Source organism: Dama dama, chromosome 1, assembly GCF_033118175.1.
Source record: "Dama dama isolate Ldn47 chromosome 1, ASM3311817v1, whole genome shotgun sequence".
Classification (NCBI taxonomy): Eukaryota; Metazoa; Chordata; class Mammalia; order Artiodactyla; family Cervidae; genus Dama; species Dama dama.
This window is the reverse complement of record NC_083681.1, coordinates 39,668,748-39,681,892: the sequence shown is the minus strand read 5'-3', so window position 1 is coordinate 39,681,892 and position 13,145 is coordinate 39,668,748. Positions and strand designations below refer to the sequence as shown.

Below are 13,145 nucleotides of genomic sequence, written 5' to 3'. Positions count from 1 at the left end.
GATGCAGGGTTGGGGTGGATGGTCCACACTCTTGAGAGAGGAGGGCTCAGCATGCTTTGGGGTGGGGTCCTAGCCGGCAGTGTCCAGGTTGCTGGTAGAAGTGGTCACTGGCCTCTTTTCTCAGTGGCGTAGAAAGCTGATTTATCGGCGAAGGGTGAAAATCGAGACGTTGGAGGTTTGAGGAGGAAAGCCCAAGTGTGGTCGCAGAGCAGGGGAGTCAGGGATTGCTGTGTGCTTTTCCCCAGGCTCAGGTGCCCAGGCGAGCGTGAGTGAGGAGGCCCTCGATGCTCAAGGCAGTATGGTAGGAAAACAGGACACAAGTGGGCACCAGCGATAACCAAGAAGTACCTACAGGGACTTCCCTGGTGGTCCAGTGGTTAAGACTTTGCTTTCCGATGCAGAGGATGCAGGTTCAATCCCTGGTTGGGAGGCTAAGATCCCACATGCCCCATGGCCAAAACACCAGAACATAAACAGCAGAAGCAGTATTGCAACAAATTCAACAAAGACTTTAAAAAAAAAAATGGTCCACATCAAAGAAAGAAAGACATGCCTATAAACAAACACCATCCATAATAATTTTAAGATACAAGTAAGAATAGTGAGGTTTTGTTTTTTCCTTCAGATTGACAGGAGCTTTTACTGGGGATAAAAGTCATTGTGCTTTTCTGGAGCACAGTGTTTCTGTATTTAGCAAAACATATAATGTATGTCCCCTTTAGACCCATCAGTCCTCCTTCTAGAAGTTTACACTAAGAGATAATAGCTCAAATGCACAGAGCTATGTGGACAGTCAGTGTTCACTCCAGCAACGATGGTGAGAGTGACCAGGAGGGCTCTGGTCACAAATCAGTGGACACAGTGGAAACAAAAGCTCACCCTCACCTTTCACTTTGCAGATGAGGAAACTCAGGCCCAGAGAGAGGGAGTGACAGCCCCAGTCACGTCACCTGGAGCTCAGACCCCAACGGTGGGCAGTGCACGGCCCCCTTCACCTGGGTTTGGAGTTGGAGTCCCTTGCAAGGTACTTGCCAGTCTCTCTTTTGAACTGACTTGCTTTGCGCTTTTAAGATATGAATTCTCAAAATGCTTTGCAAATGTTTGCAGTGCCTTCACTTCATTATGCAAGGTTTTCCTTGAAATGGAATCCCACATGCAAAAGGGCAGGCAGAGAATAGACAGACTTTGCCTGGATCAGTGATCAGGAGGGACTGCTTTTTTGACTCCCAAGTGGGACTTATAGGCTGAGAAAGGATATTGTATGCTTTCCTACAACTTTGATAAAAGCTGTAATAAAAATACAGAGATAACAAGTAGATCGTATTTATTTCACTGATTAGATTTGATCAAAAGAAAATTAAGACTGTGAGAACATCTGGGACACTTGATCACCTCCATGGGTGGAACATGGGGCTGTACCTGCTAGAGCCTTGGGTTCTGCTTTAGTTCTTCATGCCCTGGCACAGGCCCCTAAGAGAAGCCACATAATTTCTCTGAGCTTTGTGTCTTTGTCAGAAAAAACAAGCAGATGAGCCTAGGTTACCTATAATAACTCCTGGAGTAAGTATGATGGTCCTTCTGGCAGTGCCTTGTCCTCGTCCCAGCTGGCTGGGTGAGAGAGATGTCAGTGCTCTCGTGAAGTGCCTGTCATTCCACAGCGCCACCCTAGTCCTCCACCACCTTAGAAAAGCTTGTGGAAATAAATGCGCCCCTGTTTCCTTGTACCTATTTCAGACCTCCAATGGCCGACCAGAGAATGGACATTTCTTCAACAATCAGTGACTTCATGTCCCCAGGTGCCACCGACCTCCTCTCCAGCCCTCTGGGCACTGGTGGCGTGGATTGCAACCGGAAACGCAAGGGCAGCTCCACAGACTACCAGTAAGGCCTTTGGGCTTGTCTTCCTCTGACTAACCTTGATGTCAGCTTAACAGGCATGAACATCCAGGGGCCCTACTATTCCTTCTGGAAGAAGGGATCCTGTCTATGAAAAGGGACGGGAATGAAAGATCTGACTTGACTTTTCCCTTTATCTTCCCTTGGATTGCAAGCAGGAGGCAGCTGAGCCATTTACTCTCCTTTTGTGCTCCCCACTCAGGTCCCCAGATTTTTGAGGGGAAAAAGAATAGCCTTAAGGCCAAGTTCCACCTCTTACCACTTTCTTCATTTTCCTTTGCTCCTTTGAGCAAGATGGCTAAGTCCATGGATATAACCTCAGTGGTTCCTTAAGCTTTGCTTAAGGACCTCTCTAGAGGAGGACATCAATGGCTTACTTAATGTTTGTAGAATGAGAAAATAGAGGTCATCTCTGGAAACAATATAGGAGCAGTGACATTGTCCTTAAAATGTTATGTGAATTAGTGTTCCTCTTACATTAAATAGCACCTTTTTTTTTTTTTTTTAAGACTTGGTGGCTTTTCTTTGGAGTAAGTAAATTTTCACACTTACAGTCAACTCTTCTGTATCTATACAGATATCTAGGGAATATGTCAGCATAGAACATCCAAAAGGCACATTTTGTTTTGTAGAGGCAACTGCGAGGAATCTTGCCCAAATGTCCATTTGAGAATTTTCTTCTGTTTAATGAGGTAAAATCTCCAAGGAGGTGTGCCCCCTTACAGCAGATGTCCTTTCTGCTGAAGTTCACAGGTCAGATTTGGGGAGCATGGTGGCTGGAGGTCAGATGCCCACTAGGAGATGCTATGAGTAAGTGAGCCCAGATGATTAAGAGAGCAGCCGCCCAGGGGATGGAGAGCGGATGTGAGGACCAAGAGGGTGTTCTTCCATGGCACTAACTCCACAACAGGGAAACCAGATGTTTTCTGTGGAGTTTTTATCTGATGGAGCCCTTGACATGTTCTGAGACCTCTGCTGTCTAGATCTGTGGTTTCCACCCTTGTCACCACTCCGGACTTCCAGGTTTCCTGCGTGGACCCGAGTCTGCAAGCCTTCTGTAATTCATGGACACCCTATGAATTAAGCATGTGTCATCCCTTTCTTAGCAGCTTGATGTACCAAACTCCTACCTTAGGGCAGAGCTTCTCTTCACCTGAGATGATTACCTGCCTCAGCGAGCAGACACGAGTCTAGACAGAAGGGAGAGGGGCTTTTCATTTTCCCCTGTGGCCTGTAGAATTTCTTCTAAACTTCAGGACCAGGTAGAGAAAGTCTCCGCCTGTTAGGAGATGGAGGGCTCCTGGTTGGGAACCACTGTTCTGAGTGCCCGCAGCGTACCTCAGTGCTCCTGAGAAAGTTGCTTTTGCTCTTGAGATGATGATGTTTGTAGGGCCATGATTGGAGAAGGGAGAGAGGCCCAGAGGGTAGTCAGTGTCCTCCTGAATGATTTAGGGATTAGAGGAAGGTGTGAGCTCACCTGGGGGATTTAGAACTCCTTCCTCAGAGCATTTCAGTCTGTTTTCTACTGAACCCACAACGTGCTGTGAAAACTGGATTCAGGAGTCCATGAGGGGAGGGCGGATCCTTCTGTGACCCCAGGACTCTCTGTGGTCCCCAACCCATGCCTCCATCTGTCCCAGTTCCTCGGGGCTCAGGGCTTCCCCCGAGCTGAGAATCAGAGCACTGGGTAGCAGTGGTACCTCTGGGAGCTGGCTTGGGGTTCTACTCAGTGTCCTTCATGGGCACTTTGATGCTCCCTCCTCACCTTACGCACCACCAGATAGATATTCAGTATATATGCCCACGTGGAGAGGGCAATGGCAACCCACTCCAGTGTTCTTGCCTGGAGAATCCCAGGGACGGCAGAGCCTGGTGGGCTGCCGTCTATGGGGTTGCACAGAGTTGGACACGACTGAAGCGACTTAGCAGCAGCAGAAGCATGTATACCCACGTATGTTTGATGCTTGATATATTTTACAAATGAGTAAACTCCATTTATCCAGAAAGATGGGGGTTGGGTGCGGTGGGGGGAATGAGATTATATGGTTACTTGGATACTCTGGTTAACTAAGAGTTTCCATGAATGCCATGTATTCCCACTTTTCTCAAGCAATCAATACAGTAAAATGCACGAGCACACAAACTTTATTGAAGTGGTATATATAACTTTTGATAAACTGGGAAATGAGTCTGGTTTTATAGTAGGGTCGAGTTGGTTTTACTTTTATACATCAGGAGTCAATACTGTGGCTCTTTGAGCTTTTTAATTGCTTGGTTTCTGGATAAATTTTGGCCTTCTGTATTATGGTGAGAAGCGATTTTGTATGTCTTAACAGTTATATTCTCTCTTGTTTTCTCAGAGAAAGCATGGACACAGACAAAGATGACCCTCACGGAAGGTACCATGAATTAGTCACTTGAACTTCAGCATCCTTAGAGCCATTTTCCTTGCATAATTAAATGTGCAGTTTCTACCCATCTCCTTGATTAGGGATAAGCAAGGAGGCTGTGAGCCTGTGGGTTCAGAACTGTCTCCCCGCATGCCCCACCCTGTAGCCCAAACCGTAGAGAATCTGCCTGTGATACAGGAGACCAGGGTTTGATCCCTGGGTCAGAAAGATCCTCTGGAGAAGGGAATGGCAATCCACTCCAGTATTCTTGCCTGGAGAATTTCATGGACAGAGAAACCTGGCGGGCTCTAGTTTGTGGGGTCACAAAAAGTCAGACACGACTGAGCAACTAACACACACGCACACATACACACCCTGCCCTGTGTAGCTAACAAGCAAAGCCCTTGTGTGTCATGTAAAGAGGACAGGGATCAGGCAGGGAAGAAAATGGATGTGTAACTCCACTGTTAATCTCCAGGGGATTGTGTTTCTTTTTATTTCTTTTCCAGGTTAGAATACACAGAGCACCAAGGAAGAATCAAAAATGCAAGGTGAGCTTGGACCTTCTTTCTGTCTATAAGCCATCCTGGTTTGGTTGCTTAGTGTGCAGTCAAGGAGGCTCTGAATATCTGTTCCCTGTCTGTCGAACAGTCTGATACTGTCATGTCCTTAGGGGATGAGGAGGGGGACAGGGCCCTGGCTTGATGTGGCTCTGTCCCTCACTGCCTCCAGGCTGAGCTGCCTTCACTCTTTGCTGTCCAAGCATGTTTAATCTGAAGGGAACTCTGGAGGGAGCCAAAGATAAATCAAGGCTAAAGGTTTTCCCTGTCTTCAGCAGGTTCCTCCTTCCTGCCTTGGGGCCCTCTGGGGAGACCTGGTTCGAGGAGTCAGTTCCCCGGCTTTGCCTGGCCTCTGAAAGGGCCCTTACTGCTCTGCAAGGTGTGGCTGAAGGCCAGACCTGGGGAGGCCCTGCTCCCTCAAGCAGATTCTCTGACTCCCTCCTTCCTGCCTCCAGCCATGCTTGCTGACTCCCCTCCATGTGGGTCCTCCGCTCTCCTGCCATTAACCCCAGGGCCATCTGATGCTGTGTCCTGACACAGAGCTAGGGCTGTAGAATTCAAAGGACCTGAAACTGCTGGCTTTTCCCTCATGGACCAGCTTTGCGAGAGATCACACAGTTCTGTGGCAGCGGCACTGTTGACATACCTCTTTGGGGGACAGTCACAAATAGCAGGTGCAAACCAGTCAAGAAAAGTGTGCGCCATGGGAAGTGTCACGCTGCTCGGCGGGCAGCAACTCTTGGGGACAGATGTAGCCTCTGCTGTGTCTTGGTGGGGTCACGGCTGATCCAAGGACAGCAGCATTAGTTACCTGGTGTCTCAGTCTGTCTCCCACAGACCACATGGCAGACTCCCCTCAGACCTCAGAGACAGCTCAGCCTGGGGCCCTCACTGATGTCTGTTCCTGGGTGCTTTGCCCTTCAAGTCCTCCACCTCCCTTCTTTCTTTCTCCCACATCTTAAAATCCAACTTTATTGGGGCTGAGAAGAATAGAAATGAGGAGAAATTAAAAGCTCAGTTGACTGTGAAAAGACAATTTTTGTAATATTTCTCAATTCCAAGGATAAGGTAAGCGTGTTAAAAAAGAAAAACACTAATACCGACTTGGCAGTGAGCCCCACTCTTTTTGGTGACTTTAGTAGAAAAGCCCAGTTTGAAACATTCTTCAGATTCTAAATTTGCCTTGTCAGATGAATATTGAAAACAGTTATTTTCATCATTGTTTCCTTGATGCTCTGTTACATTTTACAGAAATCATTTTTCATATTGTTGTTCAGGGAAGCTCACAGTCAGATTGAAAAGAGGCGTCGGGATAAAATGAACAGTTTTATTGACGAACTGGCTTCTTTGGTACCAACGTGCAATGCGATGTCTAGGAAATTAGATAAACTTACTGTGCTGAGGATGGCTGTTCAGCACATGAAAACATTACGAGGTGAGATCCAAGCTTTATTGTCTTTTATGCCCTTACTCACAAATGTTACCACCCTTACTTAGAATGTCTCTGAATCCCTAAGGCCAATGTTTATTACTTGCAAATGTGTAGCCTTAAGGAGTATACCAGTCATTTTCAGCAGCAGACATTATGCCAAATGAAATTGGCATTACCAAGCTTCTGTGGGTATCAAGATGCAGTGTTGCTGTCCTACATCCCCAGAGGGTAGAGGCTGTGTGCCATGCGTGTGTGTGTGCACATACCCAGGCTACATACATATCAGAGAGGCACACGTCCCATCTTGCATATATGTGGTGCCTAGACCTTGCCCATACAATGATAAACATCAGAAATGTAGCTGCCCTTCATGACACAGGAAAGTCTGTTTCAGTTTTTAAGAGGAAAAATTCATCCTGGTTTCTTTTGAAGAGTGAGTCACTGGTTGACAGCACTTGCTACATTTTATTGTTGAGTGAACACTGATGATATTTTCATCTTCCTGGAATTTTCCCAAACCAGATCAACTCTTTATAAGGGAGGCAGTGTTTTCCTTCTTTTCCGAGTGTGGGGAGGGTGAGAAAACAGAGGCAGAAATGTGGAAGTGACTTATCCAAACCACAGGAGAAATCTGAACTGTGGCAGGCATTTTAGGGAAGGCCGTCCCTGGAATTTTCCACAGCTAGACTTGGACTATTTGAGGAAATCGGAAAGTAGGCGCTCACTCAGATCTCTGACCTGCGTGGTAAAAGAATTACGTCTTTTATATTTCTACAAAGCCACCAGAAATAAGAAGTAGCTGGTTTTGTCTTTTGACCTTGATTCAAAAATATAAATGTTGTATCCTGGGCTTGGAGAAGGGTGTTTTAAAATTCATGTTAGGGAAGATAGAGATTAAATCATTACAACTAATTTCTACTACATTGGAAAGAAAAGAGTTGCAGAACTCGAGTGGTCCTAAAAAGCAGGGGTGTGGATCAGTGATATGCACCTTGTTAGTTGATTTGAAAGTCACCGACAGGTTCCGTTTCCCTCCTTCCTGGTGGTCTTTGGAATTGTCATGAGCTGTTTTAGTTCACTGTGCTGCTAACCATTCTGCAGATTCCAAGTCATTCACTGCTGTCATTCTTCTCTAAGTTATTCTCCCGGAAGATGCCAGATTGACAGCCTTTTAAACATAAGTCTTATGCCCTTTCAAGTCCTGGGAGCTCAAGTTGCATTTACTGAAATAATGCATTTCTCTGGGTTGCCAAACTCATTTAACTCAACCCTGATGAAGAGGAACTCACAGCAAACGCCTTCCACAGCGTATTTACTCAGGGCCTGGCAGACTGGATGACTTCCCAAGAACATTTAGAGTGGTGATTTGAGCACCCGCTAGACAACCCATTTAATATAGATGTTGGAGGGAGGGGAGTGTCCCAGGAGTCTCGACCAGTTTGCTTCCAGAGCTTCCTTCTGTATTTGAAGCAGTTTCTAAACTTCTGTTAGCTCCTGAATTTTCACTATGGTGACAAAAGCAAGCTTGTTAAGTCTCCTGTGGTCAACAGTGTTCACTTTTCAATGACATTCTCTTTAGCGTTAGAGCTTCTGTTCAAAGCCAGAGCTCGCCTTATCTCCACGATGGAGAAAGAAAATGTAGCTCCTAGGGGCTAGGGACGAGGCTGCATCTGGAAGACTTGAGACAGTCGAACGGAACAAGACATTATCTGAAAATAAAGTGTTCCAACTCTTTCTCTTTTTCTCCCCGGAAGGTGCCACCAATCCATACACAGAAGCAAACTACAAGCCGACTTTTCTGTCAGATGATGAATTGAAACACCTTATTCTCAGGGTATGTTGCAATTATGGGATTGTTTTTACACAACATTTATTTTCACAAATCTCAGAGTTAAGTGCCAGTGTGTGGGAATTTGATGTCTCAACACCGAACTTGTTTAGGCTCACTTCCTCTGGCAGGGTCTCCCCCTTGTTCTTACTGTTTGGACAGGCCTCACATCTCTTCCCTGGGACTTTCCTCTTCTACCCTCACTCAAACAAAAATGGAAGGCCTAGGCTACTGGGACTTTAAATCAGAAGAGCAGGATTTTGTGAAAAATAGGAGGTAATCAAGAATCCCCATCCTGTATATGAAGGTTTTAGAAAGGGACTGAAACTGGTAGCCATTGAGAATTTCTCTCATCCTCACTTGACCACTAACACAGAAACAGCTACCTAAACCTTTCTACTAAAATTCCATCAAAACAACAAAGCTTCCAAAGATGTCGAGCTCTGGGAGGAAGATGAGTGGAGGACGCAGGTGCTTCCACCTGCCTGACCGTAGCGCTCGCTTCTCCGGCTGGTCTCTGCAGGAAGGCAGCCGGGGTGGCACCGAGGGAACCTGGCTTTTGTGAGAATCAGGTCTGCTCTGGGCCGAGCAAGATTTCGCTTGGAAACTGAAGAGAGAGACACTAAATTCAGAGACGTGTCCTCTTGCCAACAGTAGAAAGAAAACCAAAGAAACCTAACTGAAGGGAAGAATACCTATGCCATCTCCCTCCAGCCAGGGCTGCCCTCGCGTCTTGGAGCAAGTTTGCAAGGCCCCAGCATAGAGGGTGGTCCCTCTGGTTTTCTGCATCCTCACTACCCATTTTCAGCTCACCCTAGCTTCAGGCCCCCTGTTCGCCTGCTCATTCCAGTAGTGTCTGTCCGTCCCCTTGTGACATGCTGTATTAAATGCAAGGAACAGGACATTATGAGGCAACAGGGCTTTGTTTCTCAAGCATAGGCGGTCCTGGTTAGGCAGTGAGGGGCTGCTGTGGAGGCCCAGGGAGGTCGGCAGGAACCAGGCCCTTTCTGTCTTCTCGCACCACCCTGCTGAGCCAGATTTTCACCTCGGAGGGAGATGGCTGTGCCAGGATTCAGTAGCTCACCAGCCAGAAAGAGGGCAGGGGAGACTCCAGGCCAGCCCTGCTTTGTATCAGGAAAGGGTGTGCCTTCCTGGAAGCACAGGAGTAGACATCAGCTTATCTTGAAAATGTCACCTGGTCCCCCAGAGGTGCAAAGCAGGTTGCCGCACAGGTATCTAGATCTTCCAGCCTCCAGAGGAGAAGCAGGCAGGAGAAGAAGGGTCGGAAACAGCAGATGTCACACGTTCTTTCCAGAGCCACATCCGTCTGCTGGATTTCCCTCCAGTGATGGCTGATTTAAAGTCCTGACCCAGAGTGGAGCTGCAGCTGTGGTCTGGTTGGCCTGGGGTCGAGTGGGGGCTGGTGCCTCCTTGCAGGAGAAGCCATCTCGTTAGTGCCACATCTGGGACAGCTGTCACAGCACCCTCCCCGGCTCTCTTGTACATGAGTTATTGTTAGGCAAGGGTTTTTACATCTTGTGTAAGTGCAGTTGGTCTTTTTGAACTTCTCTGTCAATCTGTTGGATAGTCCCACATTCCAGCTGATCACTAGTGATCCTTCAAAGCTTTGTGTGACTTGTAGATTGGATAGGCATAGCCTCTGTCTTCCATTTTCATTTGTTCACTATTTCAGCAAACATTTTAGTACTTAATGGGTTTTGCACGGCACTGTCCTACAAACGTCCAGTCACTGATAGACACTTCAGGGTGGCGGCGAGGCTTCTCAGCAAGTTAATGATGGTCATTTGGTTACCTCTCAGGGCAGACCCGGAGGACTCAACTCTGCCCTCACCTTTCCATCCTTTTCATAAAAATGTCCTTGTTCTCAGGGAGGACATACTAGAATTAAGATATGAACGATATCTGCAGCATCTCCAGAGAAACCATCAGGGCTGGCTTCACAGGCATACAACCCTTGCAGCTACGTAGGACCCGGTACTTGGTTTAATGCTCTGCTGTTGCCATCTTGAAGACTGTATTTTGAAAACAAGGGTCCCTGCATTTTCGTTCTGTCCTGGACCCTACTAATTATGTAACTGGTCCTGATCACCATACTGGTGATTTGGTGTTTTTTAAAGAAATACGTATATGTATGTACACATATAAAATAAGTTCCTTTCATAGTGACAAGTGTTTAGTAATTGTTGCTGCTTTTCTAAATGATTCTGTGTTAGATGTTCATACTTTGCAGGGTCTGGAATAAGGGTTTTAATGCTGTTCGAGTGAAAGACTTCATCTTGGGCTTGCCTTTTCTACTCCTCTTTCTCACACGTCAGTGGTGATCTGTCTTCTCTCATGGAACTTCTCTCATCTCTCTGCCCCATCTCAGTGGCTGGGAACCACTGTCTAATTCCTTGCCACTTCTGGATGCTGAGTCCCTGGGAATTTGCTTCAGCAGACAGCAGGGTCCACTCAGATGATGTCTGAACAGTTTGGCAGCAGGTTTGGACTTTCAGTCTCCCTTACCAGTGCAAATCTGACTAATTGCTTTCCTTACCAAGTGCTTTCAAAAATATCTTGAATGACTGGCATGTCAAGGAGCAGTGAACCTGATCAGTTTATAACGTCTGGAACCTGTACGTGCTGAGTTTTGAAAGTGAGGCGGCCCCTCGGGCTCTGTGTCACTCATTAACTCAACACCGTTTTCCCTGAGGGCAAGCCTGCCTTGGTCTTCCCGGCCCCGCGGGGCTCGTGTTCTCACCCCCCTGCTCTCTGGCTGGCCCCTCAGCCTGGCTCCTTCACCTGCTAGTGTTCATCTGCCCGAGCAAAGCGGAGTCGGAATGTTTTGTGCCTCCCCTACACTGACCGTATTCACCGGCCTCTGGAACCTTCTCTCCCTCCCCTGAATGTGTTGAAATCCACTCCCCTTGTCATCAGCTTGGGCCTGAGTCTGCTTAGCATCTCTTCCAGGATGTCACAGGAACCGTCTTCCCAAGCACCTTTTGAGCCACATCACTTCATTAATGAAAAGCCTCAAAATACTCTCTTCTCTAGTTAAGATACAAGGTTGTCTGCAAGGCAAATGAGGAAGTTATTAATACCCTCTCTTTCTTGACAGAATGAGGCTTCTAGCAGATGGTGCTTGGGAAGTGGCTTCCCCCTCGCTGTCATCCTTTGCCCCCAGGCCAGCGCAGAGGCCTAACTTAGGAAAGGATCAGCCCCAGCTTCCTTCTGGCAGGTGGCCTGCCAGGCCCTCTCACAGCGGTAGTGAGTCTGTCCCCCTCTCACTCAGGTCTGTTATCCCAGCACAAGTGAACGTACCAGTCTGTTACCTTCTGGTGCATGAATTCATTTCCTTAGTTCTTTGAGTTTAACTGCATCCCAAAGGCCCTTTTGTGGAAAAGGGAGTAGGTTCTTTATTAGTGTATGTGTGCTCAGTCGCATCCAACTCTTGCAACCCCATGGACTGTAGCCCGCCAGGCTCCTCTGTCCATGGGATTTCCCAGGCATGAATACTGGAGTGGGTTGTCATTTCCTTCTCCAGGGGATCTTCCCAACCCAGGAATTGAACCCATGTCTCTCTTTGAGTCTCCTGCATTAGCAGGCAGATCTGACCATTGGGAAAGCCCCAGGTTCTTTAGCAGTCTATTCCAAAAACAGACCGAGGACCAGCAAATAACGAAGATAATGACGCATGTGATTTAGTCTGTGGTAGCTGAGTATACTCAATGAACATGAGTTTGAGCAAACTCCGGGAGATAGTGGAGGACAGGGAAGCCTGGCACGCTGCTGTTATGGGGTCGCAGAGAGTCGGACATGACCGGGTGACTGAACAAAGACAACCTGAGCATAGAGCCAGTGCGTAGCAGGGCAGGGAGCACCCTTCGGTGCCCAGCAGGCCCCAGCAGGGGTTCTTAGGGGTTGCCCATCTGGGGAGTCCTGGGTAGCATTCAGTCACATTTGCACAAAACATCCTAAGCTCTCATGTTCCACACCTTCAGTATTTATCTGTCTTAGTCTGTCTGACAAATACTGTCCTGTCTCCACACCTGTCTTTGTCGACACTTTGGATTTTTGCCTGTATTTAAAGTGAAGAAGAGGTGAAAGAATATCAGGGGAAATTTTTGCTTGGCTTTTCTTGTCACATTTAGGATACAAACAGCTCATCTCTGCATCAGGGAATAAAACTTAAGAGTAGTTGTTCTCAACCCTGTGAACATTAGAACCGCTTTGGGGTGGGGGTAAGTGGGGGAGGTAGAAATCATACCACTGATCCACCCCACTCCAGACCATCAGCATAAAAAAACAAAAGCAGACCACACTTCAGATGCTGAACCCACTGTTCTAGAGAGCTCCCTGGAAATGGAGGTGTTCAAGTCTTGGACAGATGGTGGCTTCAATATTTGAGAGGGAATTTTGACCCTAAAGTTTCCTTCCAGTCTCAGATTCTATGATATTATATTGTTGTTTTACTTAGAGCAATGAAATGGATTCCTTTGGACCTTCATGCAGTCAAAGGAAAATTCTTAAACTGAGTTCTCCTTCAAAACAAAACTCTCTGTAATTGGACTTGCCCCGGTAATCATTAGTGATACATGTGTATATGTCTGCCTTGGAGAGAATCTTGTCATTCTCAGAAGGTATTTGTTCTAAGCATCCTGTTCTCAGGACACCTATGAAACTGTCAGTGACTGCAGTCCCGTGCTTTGGACACTTAGAAAATAAATCCTTATTTGCTATCAGAGTGATTATAAATCATGTTTCCTAAAGTGTGATAAATTGATTATCCATTTCTCCTGATTAGGCAGCAGATGGATTTTTGTTTGTCGTAGGATGTGACCGAGGGAAGATCCTCTTTGTGTCAGAGTCTGTCTTCAAGATCCTCAACTACAGCCAGGTACTGCCCCTGTTCCCGTTGGTGGTGGGCAGCCTTACAGCAGCCAAAAAGGTTACCCCACTTCTCAGAATAATTAATAGACAAGTGACATGTGAAATGCTTCTATTGTTCCCCAACCCCATCCTTCTTCCAGAAAATTCTT

The 13,145-nt window shown here is 46.9% G+C and overlaps 1 protein-coding gene across 7 annotated transcripts in view; it reads left to right on the top strand.

The window, feature by feature from the left end:
* The window catches only part of BMAL1 (basic helix-loop-helix ARNT like 1), a 107,382-nt gene that overhangs the window by 73,857 nt on the left and 20,380 nt on the right, over positions 1-13,145 (top strand). For 5 of the 7 annotated variants that reach the window (XM_061147375.1, XM_061147360.1, XM_061147338.1 and 2 more), the window contains exons 4-10: positions 900-1,024; positions 1,735-1,881; positions 4,257-4,295; positions 4,796-4,837; positions 6,124-6,281; positions 8,033-8,112; positions 12,911-13,003. In XM_061147375.1, the coding sequence (XP_061003358.1) occupies positions 1,742-1,881; positions 4,257-4,295; positions 4,796-4,837; positions 6,124-6,281; positions 8,033-8,112; positions 12,911-13,003 (552 nt within the window). In that variant the 5' untranslated portion in view covers positions 900-1,024; positions 1,735-1,741. Of the gene's footprint in view, positions 1-899; positions 1,025-1,734; positions 1,882-2,609; positions 2,711-2,981; positions 2,985-4,256; positions 4,296-4,795; positions 4,838-6,123; positions 6,282-8,032; positions 8,113-12,910; positions 13,004-13,145 lie in introns of those variants that run through there. The other 2 variants (XM_061147382.1, XM_061147356.1) reach the window with 2 other exon arrangements.